This window comes from Eretmochelys imbricata, chromosome 13, assembly GCF_965152235.1.
Source record: "Eretmochelys imbricata isolate rEreImb1 chromosome 13, rEreImb1.hap1, whole genome shotgun sequence".
Lineage (NCBI taxonomy): Eukaryota > Metazoa > Chordata > Testudines > Cheloniidae > Eretmochelys > Eretmochelys imbricata.
Window position 1 is genome coordinate 7211464 of NC_135584.1, and position 13918 is coordinate 7225381.

Below are 13918 nucleotides of genomic sequence, written 5' to 3' on the forward strand. Positions count from 1 at the left end.
ATTATCCTTGAATCATCCAAGATTGGTGACAAATTTGACCTTAAATCTGTAGTGACGGTGATTACACAATATTTTTAAAATTATTTTAGTGTCAAAGGGGCCCTACTCATGGACCAAGATCCCAGTGTGCTAGATGCTTATTTTATTGGTCTTTTTGAATTTATAAACATAAGTTTTGCTGCAACATAACCCCATTACTCCTTTTTTTTTTTTTTTTTTTTTTGGTCCTCCTTAATTGATGGGGGGGAAAATTACTCCTTGGCTTTGTCATATCACCCCTTTTACATAATTACGATACTATGTCTCCCTTCAGGTTTTTTTACATTTTACTGTGGACTGAATGTAGTTACTTTCTTCAAAAATCTCACTTCAGTTGTTGTTCTGTGTACTCTATCCAATTTGTGGTTTTTCTTAAAATCTAGTGTCTAAAGCTGACACAGGGCTCGTGCTGAGTTCTGAGTGGAACTGAAATGACTCTTCTGATTTTTTTTTCTATCTACATGCTAATGGCCACAATACAACCCTGTGTAGCAACTATGTTGTGTTGACTTCATTATAATACTCCCCACAAATTCTTCTCTGTGCCCCTACGACTTGGCCTCAGTTTTCTCCCACCCTATATGTAATTTTGTTCTTGCCGCACTCAACTTGCTTCATTTTGATTTCTTTTGTAATATAGTATTTTTTAACTCTCCTTTTTTTGTATTGTCTGTAAATATTAATGTATTCACACATCCATCTGTCATGTTGATAATGAAAACAGCAAATAGTAATGGAACCAGAATGAACATCAGTGGAACTCCACTCCGAACCTTCTCCAAACCTGACACTGAAACTCCTGCTATCAAAGGATGAATAATTGCTGATTGATACAGTTTTTATCCACTTCTACATCTCTGATTCAAAGTTCTATAGTTTTCCTGGGAGAATGTGACATGAAATCCTTATTAATTTAAAGTAGATTCACTTTAATGAAAAAACAATGTATTCTGTCCCCGTAGAAAACACTGCATAAATGTTGGCATATCGATTTGATCAATTACAATGGTAAATATTTTTTCTGAAAATGGAAGAATACAGATAATTTCTCTGCTAAATCTTTCCACTTATAGTGCAATGAAATACCTGAATATCAGACTTCTAAAAAGATAAATCTTTACAATAGTTGGAATAATATCATTAGGTGTATCTTTATGTAGAAGTAGACTCTTTCATCCCAGCAGATATATTAAAGACAGTGGAGGAAGATGGCACAAATATTCATCATAGAAAAAGAAGACTATTCCATTCAGCAAGTATATTTTAACCTACTGTGACAGTGCGTACTTTAAAACCGAGAACAAAACTCCAGTGGCAGGAATTATCTAACATGCTACAAGTGAGAGTTTAATTTGCAAGTAAGAGTAACATATCTTGTGGTCTAAACAAATTTTAAAAAATGTGTTGTAAAAGATGTACGTAAGGAGTAGAAAGGCAAGCATATGGGGAAATGAGCATTTAGCATATCCTGTATTTCTATGGCCACAGTTTAACAAAATCAGCAGCTGGGCTTCAAACATGTTGTGGGATAAACACCTTTTTATATATATATAAAATTAATTCATCATTAAAATATACCTACTAAATTCACTTTGTTACGTTAGTTTACAGCACTTTTAAAATGCCTTACCACATGAAAACCAGCTGTTAGGGATTAGTTTGAGAATGGGGGGTCAACATTTTCAAAACTTGGTTCCTCAAATTAGACACTTAAAGCAATATTTGGACATCTACATAGAAGTTGTCTGATCTTTAGAAGTGCTGGTCACTCCCAAATCCCTTTGAATTCAACAGTTGCTGTAAGTGCGTAGCACCTTTCAAAAGCAGACTACTTCTGGATACAAGAGTAACTTTTTGACCTGGGTTCATGAAAATTTATGTAAATGAGATGCTAGCATAGTTTTGATTACAAACTTTTTAAAAATTCCTATTTTGCTGAAATTTGGAATATACGATAATTGAAAGGCAAGGGTTATGTACAATTTGATATGAACTATTGTTAAGTTACAATATCAAAGTAGATAATCATGGATTAGGACTATTATCAAGCTGTAGACAGCTCTGATTTATTGAGGTAAATATTTAAAATACATTTTATGAAGTTTTTGAATGCTATTAGTTTTTTGACTAGAGCTGGTTGAAATATTTGTATCAAATATTTCATTACAGTTTTTGACCCCTTTTTAGTTAATCACTAGTTTGCAAACAGATCTTAATTTCTGCTTCACCAAGTAGTTATACTGGATATTTTCCATCCTAGGAGGGTTTTTTTTTTTTTTTTTAAACGAGTAGATTATTCAGTGTTTTTAATTTGTGTTGTGACGGTCACTTAAGTCACAAGGCATTGTCTCTGGTCCTGATTAGATAACTGAAACTTTAAAGACAAAAGAAGAGCAAACTCCGAATAAGGATTTTTGGACAAATAAAAGTTGGTGAAAGTTTCAGGATTTGTCAACATTTACATGACTACATAATGGTCATCCGAATACTTGCAAATAAGAAATTGACCCCTCAATTCATAGTGAACCAAACTCAACGTTTATATCCACAAACATTCACAAATCAGGGGTATTTTCCTATTTCACTAGCTCTACTTTTGAACGATGCAGTTATAGGAGATAATAAAATAGAGGGAATCCTTAACCAAGCAAATCCCTGAATTTATCTAATAAATTTTGTAATTAATTTTAAATGGGGCTAAAATGGTCTCTTGCTACATTCCTGATACCCAGACTCATCAGAACTGCTGCTGCTTAAAGTCAGCTGTTGAGTGCAAGATAGGTTGTTTTTGGACTGACCAAAGATTTCTAAGATCTTTTCCCAAGAGAATGCTGTACGTTTAGTTTCTAACCTACCTGATCCCATCCCACCTCAATACCCATGTGATCTTTTTTTCAACTAGAAAATTCAGATTATCTGCAAGTCCCAGTGTCTTCCAGTGCAGCTTGCCTCTCCTTTCCTGTGACTGATTTAAGTTTATTTTAAGTTTATCTCATTTAAAATAAATTTATGGAAGAGGGGGAAGAAAACATAGTGTTTGTGAAACCCTAAATTTATGTCTGAGTAATATTCCTATGACACTGAATTCACATAAATGGAGCGCAGTATTTATTACAAAAATCAAAATAAAGGAATGTTTATAATAATATAATGGGTCAAACAAAATCCCCGGTTTAAAAAAAAAAAACATCTAAACTGTGGGACTTTAACTCTCCACATTTTACAAGCAATTGGGTTGATGTAGCTCATGCAAACTGGTATTGTGCCGAGCCATGTTCTCACAAAACAAGAGGGGTTACATACCATACAAGCAGCAATACTTGAGAAAACTGGGTGAGTTCACGAATCAAGGCATGTAGGTTTGTCTGAATTCTATAAAACTTTCATTTAAATTCTATTAGAAGAGAACACTGTGTTTTTCAATACACTTAACCCTATGCTAAGAACCACTTCCAGTAGCTAACCAGTTCTTTTAAACAATCACTGTAGAGTAGCCTCAAGATTTTCATTACAATTTTTTTCTATAAAAACCACTTTTAGTGCGCAACCAATTTTTGCAGGTTGCTTGGGTATTCACTTAAAACAGATTCACTGTACATTTACCAGTTGCCCTCAGAAGTATTCAGAGTTTTTAGATTAGTGCTGTTTCTCCCACAATTGACAGCAGACTCATGATAAGATTTTAAATTCTCTTGCTTTAATTTGTTAATTTTAGCAGTGATGTCCTTTGAGGAATGCCTGCCTCCATATAGTTACGATAAGCACAAGAGCCTCAGTTGTTGCTGAAGGATGAATGTTTGACAAAATGGGTTGTTAGTCTGAAGCCTAGGAATATCACACAGGATAATTTTGAAAATACTGAAAGCAAAATATAAATTTTTCCATGTGTGGGTGTGATGTGGACAATAGTATCAGTTAACTGAAATATCCACCTCAGTAGAAGACTTAAAGGAGACTCTCATCAGCCCAAGAAAAAGAGGCAAGAGTTTGAAGAAAACTGTTCCCCTGCTACATTTGAAGAACAAAATTAGAAATTTAAAACCGTAGTACCACCATAAAAAACTGTTTTAAATATACTAGATTACATTAGTCCTCACAATGTGCTATTATACACGCTCACAAGTGTTCTAGAAAGACTTTAAATATAATCACAGAGCTTTCTAGATTTTTACGCCATTATGTTACTTAAGGAAGTACTTTTCAGTTTTACAGTACACACACAAAAATCTGAATGCTTGTATAGATTACATTTATAACCAGAGGCATGTTAATGAGTTTTTTTCATTGCCCTCTATCCTGTGTTCATTTGATTAACCTCCCCAAGTATCAATTGAAGTTGTGTGCATAGGGAGGGGAGAATAGAATTAAATAAGATAGTGTGAAGCAGAAGAAAAAGAAGTCTTTATATCATAAAATCTTCCTGTCAATTTAGCATGTGCTTTCCTAATGACCTGATCCTGAAGCCTTTACTAATAGGATTACTCACCTAAATGAGACTACTCACCTATGTAAGAGCTGGAGCACCGTGCCCTAAATGGTTAACGTTCAATTACGGAAGGGTTGTACATCACATTGTCCTCTGTTCTGCCAGACCCATACTCCTGTTTGTCCATTTATCTCACAAGCATCTTAAAGCTTTCTTCCATGTCACCCCATCTTGGAATGCCCTCTCCAAACTGATCCATATTGCCACTTATCCTCTCCTCAAGATCTGTTTTTACTATGAAGACTACAGGAAATTGCCCACAGGTAATGCTACAAAGAAGCCCATTGGAGTTTACTAATATTTACATATATTTATTAAAATTACTTGGAATCAAATTGTGCAATAGCTAATTTATGTACACACACGATTTTCTGATACTCTTTGTCCTGCCTCTCCTATCCCCTTTTTAGTGTGTTCTGCATTCACTTGTGTCTCTTAAATTAAATTGTAAACCCTTTGGGACAATGACTTTGTCTTGCGATGTGTTTGTACAACACCAGCATAATGGAATCCCAGTCCCAATAGGTACTGTCATAATACAGCTAAAACGATAATAATCCAGACATTCATGTCTGAAACACACATGTACAATGTATAGGCTCCAGATTATCCATACCTACCCTCTGTCTGAAAGTCTTCATCTAATAAACTGTGAACTTATGTTCCTAATTGTGTTCTAATTATTTAAACATATCTGGAGTTGGCTCAGTGATCCAGATAATTGGTGTCTTATTGTAAAATGTCCAAAGGGCTGTTCCACAGTACAGATCATATTTCTGGTAGAATTTTCACATCAGTTTTTAAAGTATTTTCTTTTATACCTCCATGAATACCAAACTTCATCTCTACTTTACCCTTAACTTGCTTGGTAGGGCTTGGTATAATATGCTAGTGAGCCTTCAGCTTCCTTGCTTTTATTATGCTTCTCTTTTTAAAAAATAGCTTCATCCTTAAAATGAGCTGAAATTACCAAAGAATTCTCAACGAGGAAATGATTTAGTACTGTTACTATTTACTTATTAAATACATCTCAACTAAGGTTTTGAAGTTAATCTAATACCAGTACGCTGTTAACAAGAATAAACAGCTTTAAGCGTATGATTATCATTTAGAGTAAAAAAAAAAATAATGTGGACGTATCTTAATATTTATATAGTCCCTCTTTTTCTTTGATAATTTACTATGCTAGTTATATGAGTCTTTTTATTAAGCATTTTCCTTTGAAGCTAAACACAATTTTGACCTCTTTTAAAAAATGTGCTGTTATAGACAAAGTTACCATATTCTCAATGTACTATAGAAAACAGTTGGAAATATTTAAATGGCATGAGACTAATGTTTTAATAATAATTCTTTGCATTTTTTTATTGTTACTTAGATGTACTGAACGCATGTATTGTTGTAGCAGGCTTTCCCCATTTTATCTCCGTTAGTTACAGTATATTTACTGATAAATAATTTGATTTTTTTATCAAAAGCATGTTAGCTTTGAGAAGTGAACAAGTGAAAAAAGAATGTTTAATGAAGTATGTTTCCAATGCAGAGATCTGATCTGATTTTTTTATATTAATAAGGAAGTCACTATTTTAGTACCGCCACCTAGTGCTAGTTTGTTCAGTTAAAAATATTTCACAAGAAAAGCATCAGAGAACATATTTTTAACTGAAATATCCTTTAGTGTTCTTCCTTTTTTAAAAAAAAGGCTAGTGAAAAATCTGACATAATTACATATAGTGCAATTCAAACAAAAGGTGCACACTATCTGTATTGATCTTATGTATTTTCTCTGTTGTGTGCTTTCATTGCTGTTGCAGATCAATCGGTTACTGCTTTAAGGATAAATAACTGACTTATAACAAAGTCTTTTTTGTCTTCCAGGTCTTGAATCATCACGTCCAAATTTAATTCTTGGATTAGTGATTTGTCAAAAAGGTAAACGTCCTGCAACTGTTCTGGAGTCGGACAAGATGGAAGAAAAGCGAAGCAGAATTCAAATACAGGAAGAAACTGAAGTATCAGTGTACCCTAAAGGCCCTAATGCTTCCCAGCAAGAAAAGAAACCTTCAAAATACACACATTATTCTGGAGAAACAGCTATAAGTACAACGCCACCTGTATCTCCTCCACCACCACCACCGCCACCACCACCATCTCTTCCCATTCAAGAACCATCTACAATAACACCATCAGTGTTAAAAATACTGTCATCGATTAAAACAGGAACCACAGCAACCATGACACTGCCAGTTCCAACTTCAGCAACAGCAACAGTCACTGGCATAACAAATTCATCTTCTACAACTTCATGTTCTTCAAAAACAGCCACACCTCTTGAGCACATCCTGCAGACTCTTTTTGGAAAAAAGAAAGCTTTTGAGTCTGTTACTAAGGACTCTGAAACTGTTCAGTCTTCAAACCAGGAAGCTCAAGTTACAATAGATGGAGTGTCAGCTGCTCCTTTATTAGATCCAATTGTACAGCAGTTTGGGCAGATGTCCAAAGATAAAGTTATAGAAGAGGAGGAAGATGATAGACCATATGATCCTGAAGAAGAGTATGAGCCAGAGAGAGCTTTTGAAATACAGACTGGTGAAAGTGAAAAACTGTATGATCTTGAAAAGCCTTGTGAAACATCTGAACTAGAGGATGAGGCCTATGATCCAGAAGATGAAACTATCTTAGAAGAAGCAAAAGTTACGGTTGATGATTTACCTAATAAAATGTATGCAGATGTGAAAAGCAATGCTGTGGAATCATCCGCCCCATATGTGCCTGATCTGTCTGCTCCCTCATCCTTGGTAGAACAGCAAAAAATGTTGGAAGAATTAAACAAACAAATAGAAGAACAGAAAAGACAACTGGAAGAACAAGAAGAAGCCCTCAGACAACAAAGAGCAGCTGTTGGCGTTTCAATGGCTCACTTTTCAGTGTCTGATGCTTTAATGTCACCGCCACCAAAGTCATCCATAACAAAGACTGACTTATTCCAGCAGGAACAACAAATTACAGAAAAATCTGATTTACCTTCATCCTCAAATCACCAAGCACAAGTGCTAAACCAGGGCTCTGATCTGAGGCAAAGTAGAGATCCTCGACAGGCTAGAAGAATGGTAACAGAGAATAATGATAGTGCTGATTCTCGGATAAAGCCACAAATAGTACACAATGAGACACCTACAAAAGAAGTTTTTCCAGCCAATTATCCAGGTTCATTACAGACTTCACTTGACAAGGAAGATAAAACATTAATTTCTGCTACCTCGGCTGGGTATAGTGAGGAGAAGTGGGTTCCAGGTGAAAAAGTGGCTACCCTATCTGAACAAGATGCACCTAATGTCAAGTTTGAAAACACTGCTAAAGTTCATCCGGAAAGTGTGAATCAAACAGCTTCTGGAGAAACTTCCACATCCAAGCCTTTACGTAAAGTACTGCTTCCAACACCTCCCAGTACATCTTTTCAGCCCAATTTCCCAACACCAAATGATGGTCAGTCTTTGCAAGATTTGCATAAAGTACCTTGGTCAAATGAGTCACAGGATGCTAATTCTCCATCAGTAGGAAGAGATTCTTTTTCAAATCCAATCTTCACACCCCAGGAAAAGATAGCTGGTCACTTTGAACCAGAAAGAAATCTCTCTTCAGTACAGTATGAAGATCAAAGAAATTCTCAGTCCCGTCAGTTTGCAGAACAAACTGAATCTCCAGCTGTTCAAAGTGAGGGAGAAAAAGGACCTCTCCCTCAACACTTAGAAGAAAACCGAGGCGGGCCTCCATTTCCTTTGTCTGGGCAAAAAGGAGGGCTTCCACCCCTGATGTTTGGTGCATCTGGGGGACCTCATGGACCCAATTTTCTTGGGCAGAGAGGACCAGCACCACAGTTTTCAGAAGAGCATGGTTCGTCTCCAAATAATGATGGAGAGAGAGGACCTCCACCTGGCAGATTTGGAGGACAAAAAGGACCTATTCCTTCATTATTTTCTACACAACATGGACCACCTCCTCTTTTTGGTGATAATAGGGGCCCTTCACCTTCCTATCTTGGTGGTCCAAGAGGAATGTCGCCATCTCAGTTTGAAGATCGTAGGGAACCTCACATGGAACAAAGAGACTTCCCAGATTCCCAATATAATGAAATGATTAGGCCTCCTGGACAATTTGAAGGACCAGAACCACCCCAGTTTATGGGAAATAGGGGGCCTTCACCTTTTCATTTTGGAGGTCAAAGAAGACCACCACCATCTCAGTTTAAAGGACAGAGAGGAGGCCCTCCACCACCTCAGTTTGGAGGGCCAAGATGTCCACCACCTTGTCATTTTGGAGGATCAAGAGGCCCTCATCCAAATCAATTTGAAGGGCAAAGAGGTCCAGCTCCAAGTCACATACCAGGGCCCAGGGGACTTTTGCCACCGCCTTTTGAAGAACGGAGAGGGAGTCCACCACCCAGATTTGCAAACCAGAGAGGGCCAGCACCACCTCATTTTGGAGGACCAAGAGGAACTACACCTGCATTATTTCCAGAACAAAATGAACCTCCCCCTTCTAGGTTTCATTTTCAAGGGCAACCTCCACAAGGTATGAAACCAAGCCCTAGACCACTCCTGGAACTTCCAAGTCATCCACCGCCACACAGGAAGGAGATGTGGGATGAAGCAGGGCCATCTACCTCTCTTCCTAATCTTTCAGGGCAAGGACCTGAGACAGAAGCGCAATGGCCGGTGTCCGATTTCCGAGAGGGGAAAAATATTGAATTTAGAGGTCAGACTTTTGAAGGGAGGCAGAGGGAGAGGTATGAAGGAGGAAATAAAGAAAAGGTACTAGATCAGCCAGAAGGTCAGCAGTCAGAGAATCGACAAGGCAGAGGGTTTGAAGAAAGACGAAGGGATCGGGAATATGGCAGACCTTGGGAAAGAGATCATGGCAGAAACTGGAATAGAGACAGGGAAAGGGACTGGGAGAGACACAGAGACAAAGACTGGGATAAAAACAGAGAGAGAAACCAAAACAAAGATAGGGAGAAAGATTTGGAGCGGGCAAAAGAATGGGAAAGAAACAGAGACCGAGAGAGAGCCAGAACCAGAGAGAGAGATTCCCACAGAAGACGTGATAGGGACAGATCAAGAAGCAGGGACAGGGATCGTGACAGAGATAAAGACCGAGATCGAAGCAGGGAGAAAGAAAGAGACCGAGAGAGGGACAGAGACCGGGACAGAGACAGAGGAAAAGATCGTAAAGCCCGAAGTAAAAGTAAGGAAAGTGGTAAAGATTTGAAGCCCGAACCACAGCAGGAAACTCAAAATCCAGCAGAAACAGAAGTTGCTTCATCTTCCACTAATCAGACATAGAAACAATTCATAATTAATTGTACCCAATAAATGATTGATTTTTCAAAAAAAAAAGCAAGAACTCACTCGAGATCTCCTGTGTATATACTGTATATTCTCATCTTTACAAGAATGCCCTTGTAAAACAAGCCTTACAAAATGTGTTGACAAAACAGTTTTTTAACAACTGTGAATGAGAATATTCAAACAGATAAGAAGCAAGAACATACTGGACTTTACCTTGCAGAATTTTGTGCATAATGTTTTTCTTACAAAAATTCACAGCGTTAAGAGTTATGAGATTTTCTTTTTTTTCTACTTACACCTTTATCTTAAAATTTCCATTTACAATGAATACAGGAATGGAAAAAGTCTACAAAGAGCATATTGCTTTTTAAGATTACAAAGTTATGTTTTCCAGTAACTTGAATTGTAATTTTATAAGAGAATCTAATCAAGACCTTAGGAGCCATATCTTTACATCTCATTTATGTAGTATTTCGGTGTAAAAAGTTGTTTCTACAGCACATGCTTTACAAGAGGAGTCTGATATTGTTGTCTTGTGATCTTACAATGGATGGGTTGTGTGTATTTAAGAAATGGCTGCAAAAGAACAGTGTTATTCCTTATTTGTAACTGACAGAGTATTTGAATATGAAATGACAAGTTTAAAAGTGCACTATCTTCCTTTTTATATAAAGGTATTTTGAGTTATGGAATCTAGCTGCTGAGAGTTCAACCAAGAAACACAGGCTTCTACATAAATAACTTTTTTTTTCATGAGGCTGCAAGGTTTTAAATGTTGCATTTTTACAAAAATATAATTAAAGAAAATATAACACCTCTGTATCCAGTGGAACTCTGAAGTTTTAAAAATAACATACATTGGCAAATGATTAAAATTTATAAATGAATAAACTGGTAAACCAAAGGGATGGAAAATAAGCTGGTTAAATATACTACTAAAGCTATTTTTTTGGTTATGCTGATTCTTGCAAAGCATTTTGTTTGCAGAATGTTTCTATTTAGAGGTTTAAGGATTTTCTCCACTTTTTCTGTAATTTATTGACAAGAAGTATTTTGCTCCCAAACTAAAATGTCAGTGCTTTTTGGCAATCCATAATAATGCTGATGGTGTATTTAAATGTTGGCCACTGAAAATAAACATTTGCATAAAGCTTGAAATGGAAAAGGTGATATTAGTTTAATGCGGTAGCTTGAGGGAAAGTGTTTCACTGTGCAATACAGCATACTGCTACTTTTCATGTATTCTTCAAGTACATAATTCTGAAGTGTGAAACAGAGAAAACCCTGCTAATTTATTTGAACCTGTAAATTTACAGTTGGGTAAATATTTTGATATTTTTATCAAATAGTTTTGCAAATGTAAAATTAGATTCCTACTAACATTTGCATCTTGAAGTCTACATTATAAGTAGCACTATTCCATATACATCACTACAGATTTTACACTTTATATTGGTGCATCTTTGAATTCCTTAAATATCAAGAACTCGGCTGATTTAAATGATGGGCAGTATTCGAAACCGGTAGTCAAAATGATAAAATGCAGAAAGAGGTGGTATTAAATGCAAACATCTACTATGATGTAAGATTTTTTTTTCTTTTTCTTTTTACTGGGATGTTTCTAATTTAAAGACATACATAAAAGTATGCAAAAATCAAGTGTGTTTGTTTAGGTTTACTTGATAGAAATTTCTGTAAATTGTATTTTATATTGCAAAATATATCACTGTACATTAAAATGTGGGACTTCACAGGTTTTTGTTACTGTAAGTAGAATAAACAGCTACAGAGATTTGTTGTCTTTTTCTTAAAACCATGTACATATTTTAGTTATCATTACTACTTTTTAACAAGACAAACAGTATTACAATTTGAGAGGCTTCAGAGAAGAAGAGTGGCATAAGAAACAGTTACTGAGCACTGGTGGATGTTTTGCCAATATGATTGCTCAGTTTCTCTACCATTCTGAACAAGGATGGTGCTTTCAAAACAAAACAATTTATTTAACAACTGACATTAACTGTAACGGTTCTGAAAGGCAAGTGCTATCTTTGTTGGGCTTGTTTGATTTTTTAAATTAGCCATTCAAAAATATTTTCTAGTATGTTCCAGATTTTTTATTTGAATTATGAGGTTGTCTTTTGCAGAGCGTACATCAGCAGAACAAATGAGAAATTTCTTTGATGAACAGCTCAGCTGCTCTCAGCCTTTGCATAGGTGGAAGGGGGAAAATTCATCCCATTGGTGAAGAACAAGGCCTTCTGTGATTTGGAAGCAGGTGGAGTGACTCTACAAGGGACTTGTTTGCTTCCCATGTGCTAGGATGGTGGTCTCCATAGCAATGTCAAATAGGCTGCTGCAAATGTTCATGCTGGGATTTGGTCAAGCTAGGGTCTAGTAGGTCTGTACTTCCAAGAGCTAGGAAACAGCATCAGTGGCATTGACAAAATTGGTGCTGGTTCCATTTCATAAGCATGGCCTTGGTCACTCTGATGGTGAGCCAGACTTGAATTCTGCTGCAAGATATGTTGCCTAGATTTCAAAATCTGGGCCTGAAAGAATGACAATATTTAGCCTGATTCAGATAAACTCTAAAAACAATACTGAGTTTTTATCATATAACTGTAGGACTGGAAGCGACCTCAATAGGTACGTTACTGAGGCAGAAAAGTATTATCTAGACCAGAGGTTCTCAAACTCTGGTCCATAGACCACCCGTAGTCCGCAAGCTCCATTCAGATAATCCATGGATCGTTCCCGCTAAGGTGCATTCCAGGCCGGCTGCACCCAAGAGACTGAAGGGCCACCTACCTAATTAGTGGAACCTCACAGCCATGGCTCCACTAATTAGGTGCTGGACCCTGAGGAAGGCGCACATGGAAGGTGAGGTGATGGCCTTGGAGGGAATGGGGCTAGGTGGGAGGCTGCAGTGGGGCGAGAATTGGGGGTGGGAGGAATTTGGGATGTGCAGGGCTGTGGGGTGGGGGCCAGAGAAAGGTGACCTTCCCCAGTTCCAGGCCTCCGGCTGCTGAGGAGAGATGGCCCTCCTTCCCAGCTTCAGCTCTGTGGCGGTGGAGAGGACCCCCCCCCCCGCCACACACACACACACTTCGGGGGCTATGGCGGGGGGGAGAGAGATCCCCCCCCTTCCCAGCCCCAGGTCTTCTTGGGGGGGGGGAGAGAGGGCACATCCATCTCATTCCAAAGGTGAAACTACTGATATTAAAATGAGTTGTGTGCTTTTATTTGTATAACAAAAAAAGTTTGTTTTCGAGGTAGTGTTTTTATCCAAAGCGCTAAAGGGCGGGAGGGGAGGTGGTCCCTAGCGGTGCGTGGGTGGCTCTGAGGGGTCAGGGCCGGACTTCAATCAGGCACGTCCTCAGGGGGCGCGGAACTTCGAAGCGGGTTAAAAGTTTCATGGTTTTAGGGACAACACAAAGGGCAGCTGTCGGTGGGGGGAGGGGTGAAGACGCGGCGCACAGGGACGCGTCCGGTGTAAATCCGGCGCTGCGAAAGGAGGTGGTCCCTGGTGGTGGTCCTGACCGGGGCGCGGAGACGGTTCGGGGCGCTGTGAGGTGGGTGTTCCTGGCCGGACTGGGGGAAGCCGATCGGACGTTGTTGAGGGGTTCTGCGGGAAGGGGAACGGTAACGGTGTTTGGTGCGTTCCTGAGGAAACGTGTGTGTGTGTGTACTGGGGGGGAGGGGGTGCGGTGTTGTGGGTAGAGCGGAAGCGAAGCGGCTGGGCCGGTGGCGAAGGAAGGCGGCACACCACAGCCTGCTGACGCGTGCGCAGCGGCCCTCTTTGCCCCCGCGCTAGTGCGCGCATGTCGGGGCGGACACGTGACCGTGCAGCCGCCTTCGGCGGGAATCACGGCCTGCCGCGTCTGCAGTTGCGGCGCGAGGCGAGGACACAGCGGGTGGCGTCCGCGCGAGCCGCCCTCGGTCACTGGGGGGAGGGGCGGGAAGAGGAAGGCTCGCGGCGGTTAAAAAGCGGCGGCGCACGCGCACGGGTAGGCCGTCCACCCTTCCCCCTAGGCGGAACTGT

The 13918-nt window shown here is 38.9% G+C and overlaps 1 protein-coding gene across 3 annotated transcripts in view; it reads left to right on the forward strand.

Moving 5' to 3' along the window:
- The window catches only part of DIDO1 (death inducer-obliterator 1), an 88404-nt gene extending 76739 nt beyond the window's left edge, over positions 1 to 11665 (forward strand). For all 3 annotated transcript variants that reach the window (XM_077831992.1, XM_077831991.1, XM_077831993.1), the window contains one exon: positions 6404 to 11665. In XM_077831992.1, the coding sequence (XP_077688118.1) occupies positions 6404 to 9867 (3464 nt within the window). In that variant the 3' untranslated portion in view covers positions 9868 to 11665. The remainder of the gene's footprint in view (positions 1 to 6403) is intronic.
- The last annotated feature ends 2253 nt before the right edge of the window (positions 11666 to 13918 follow it).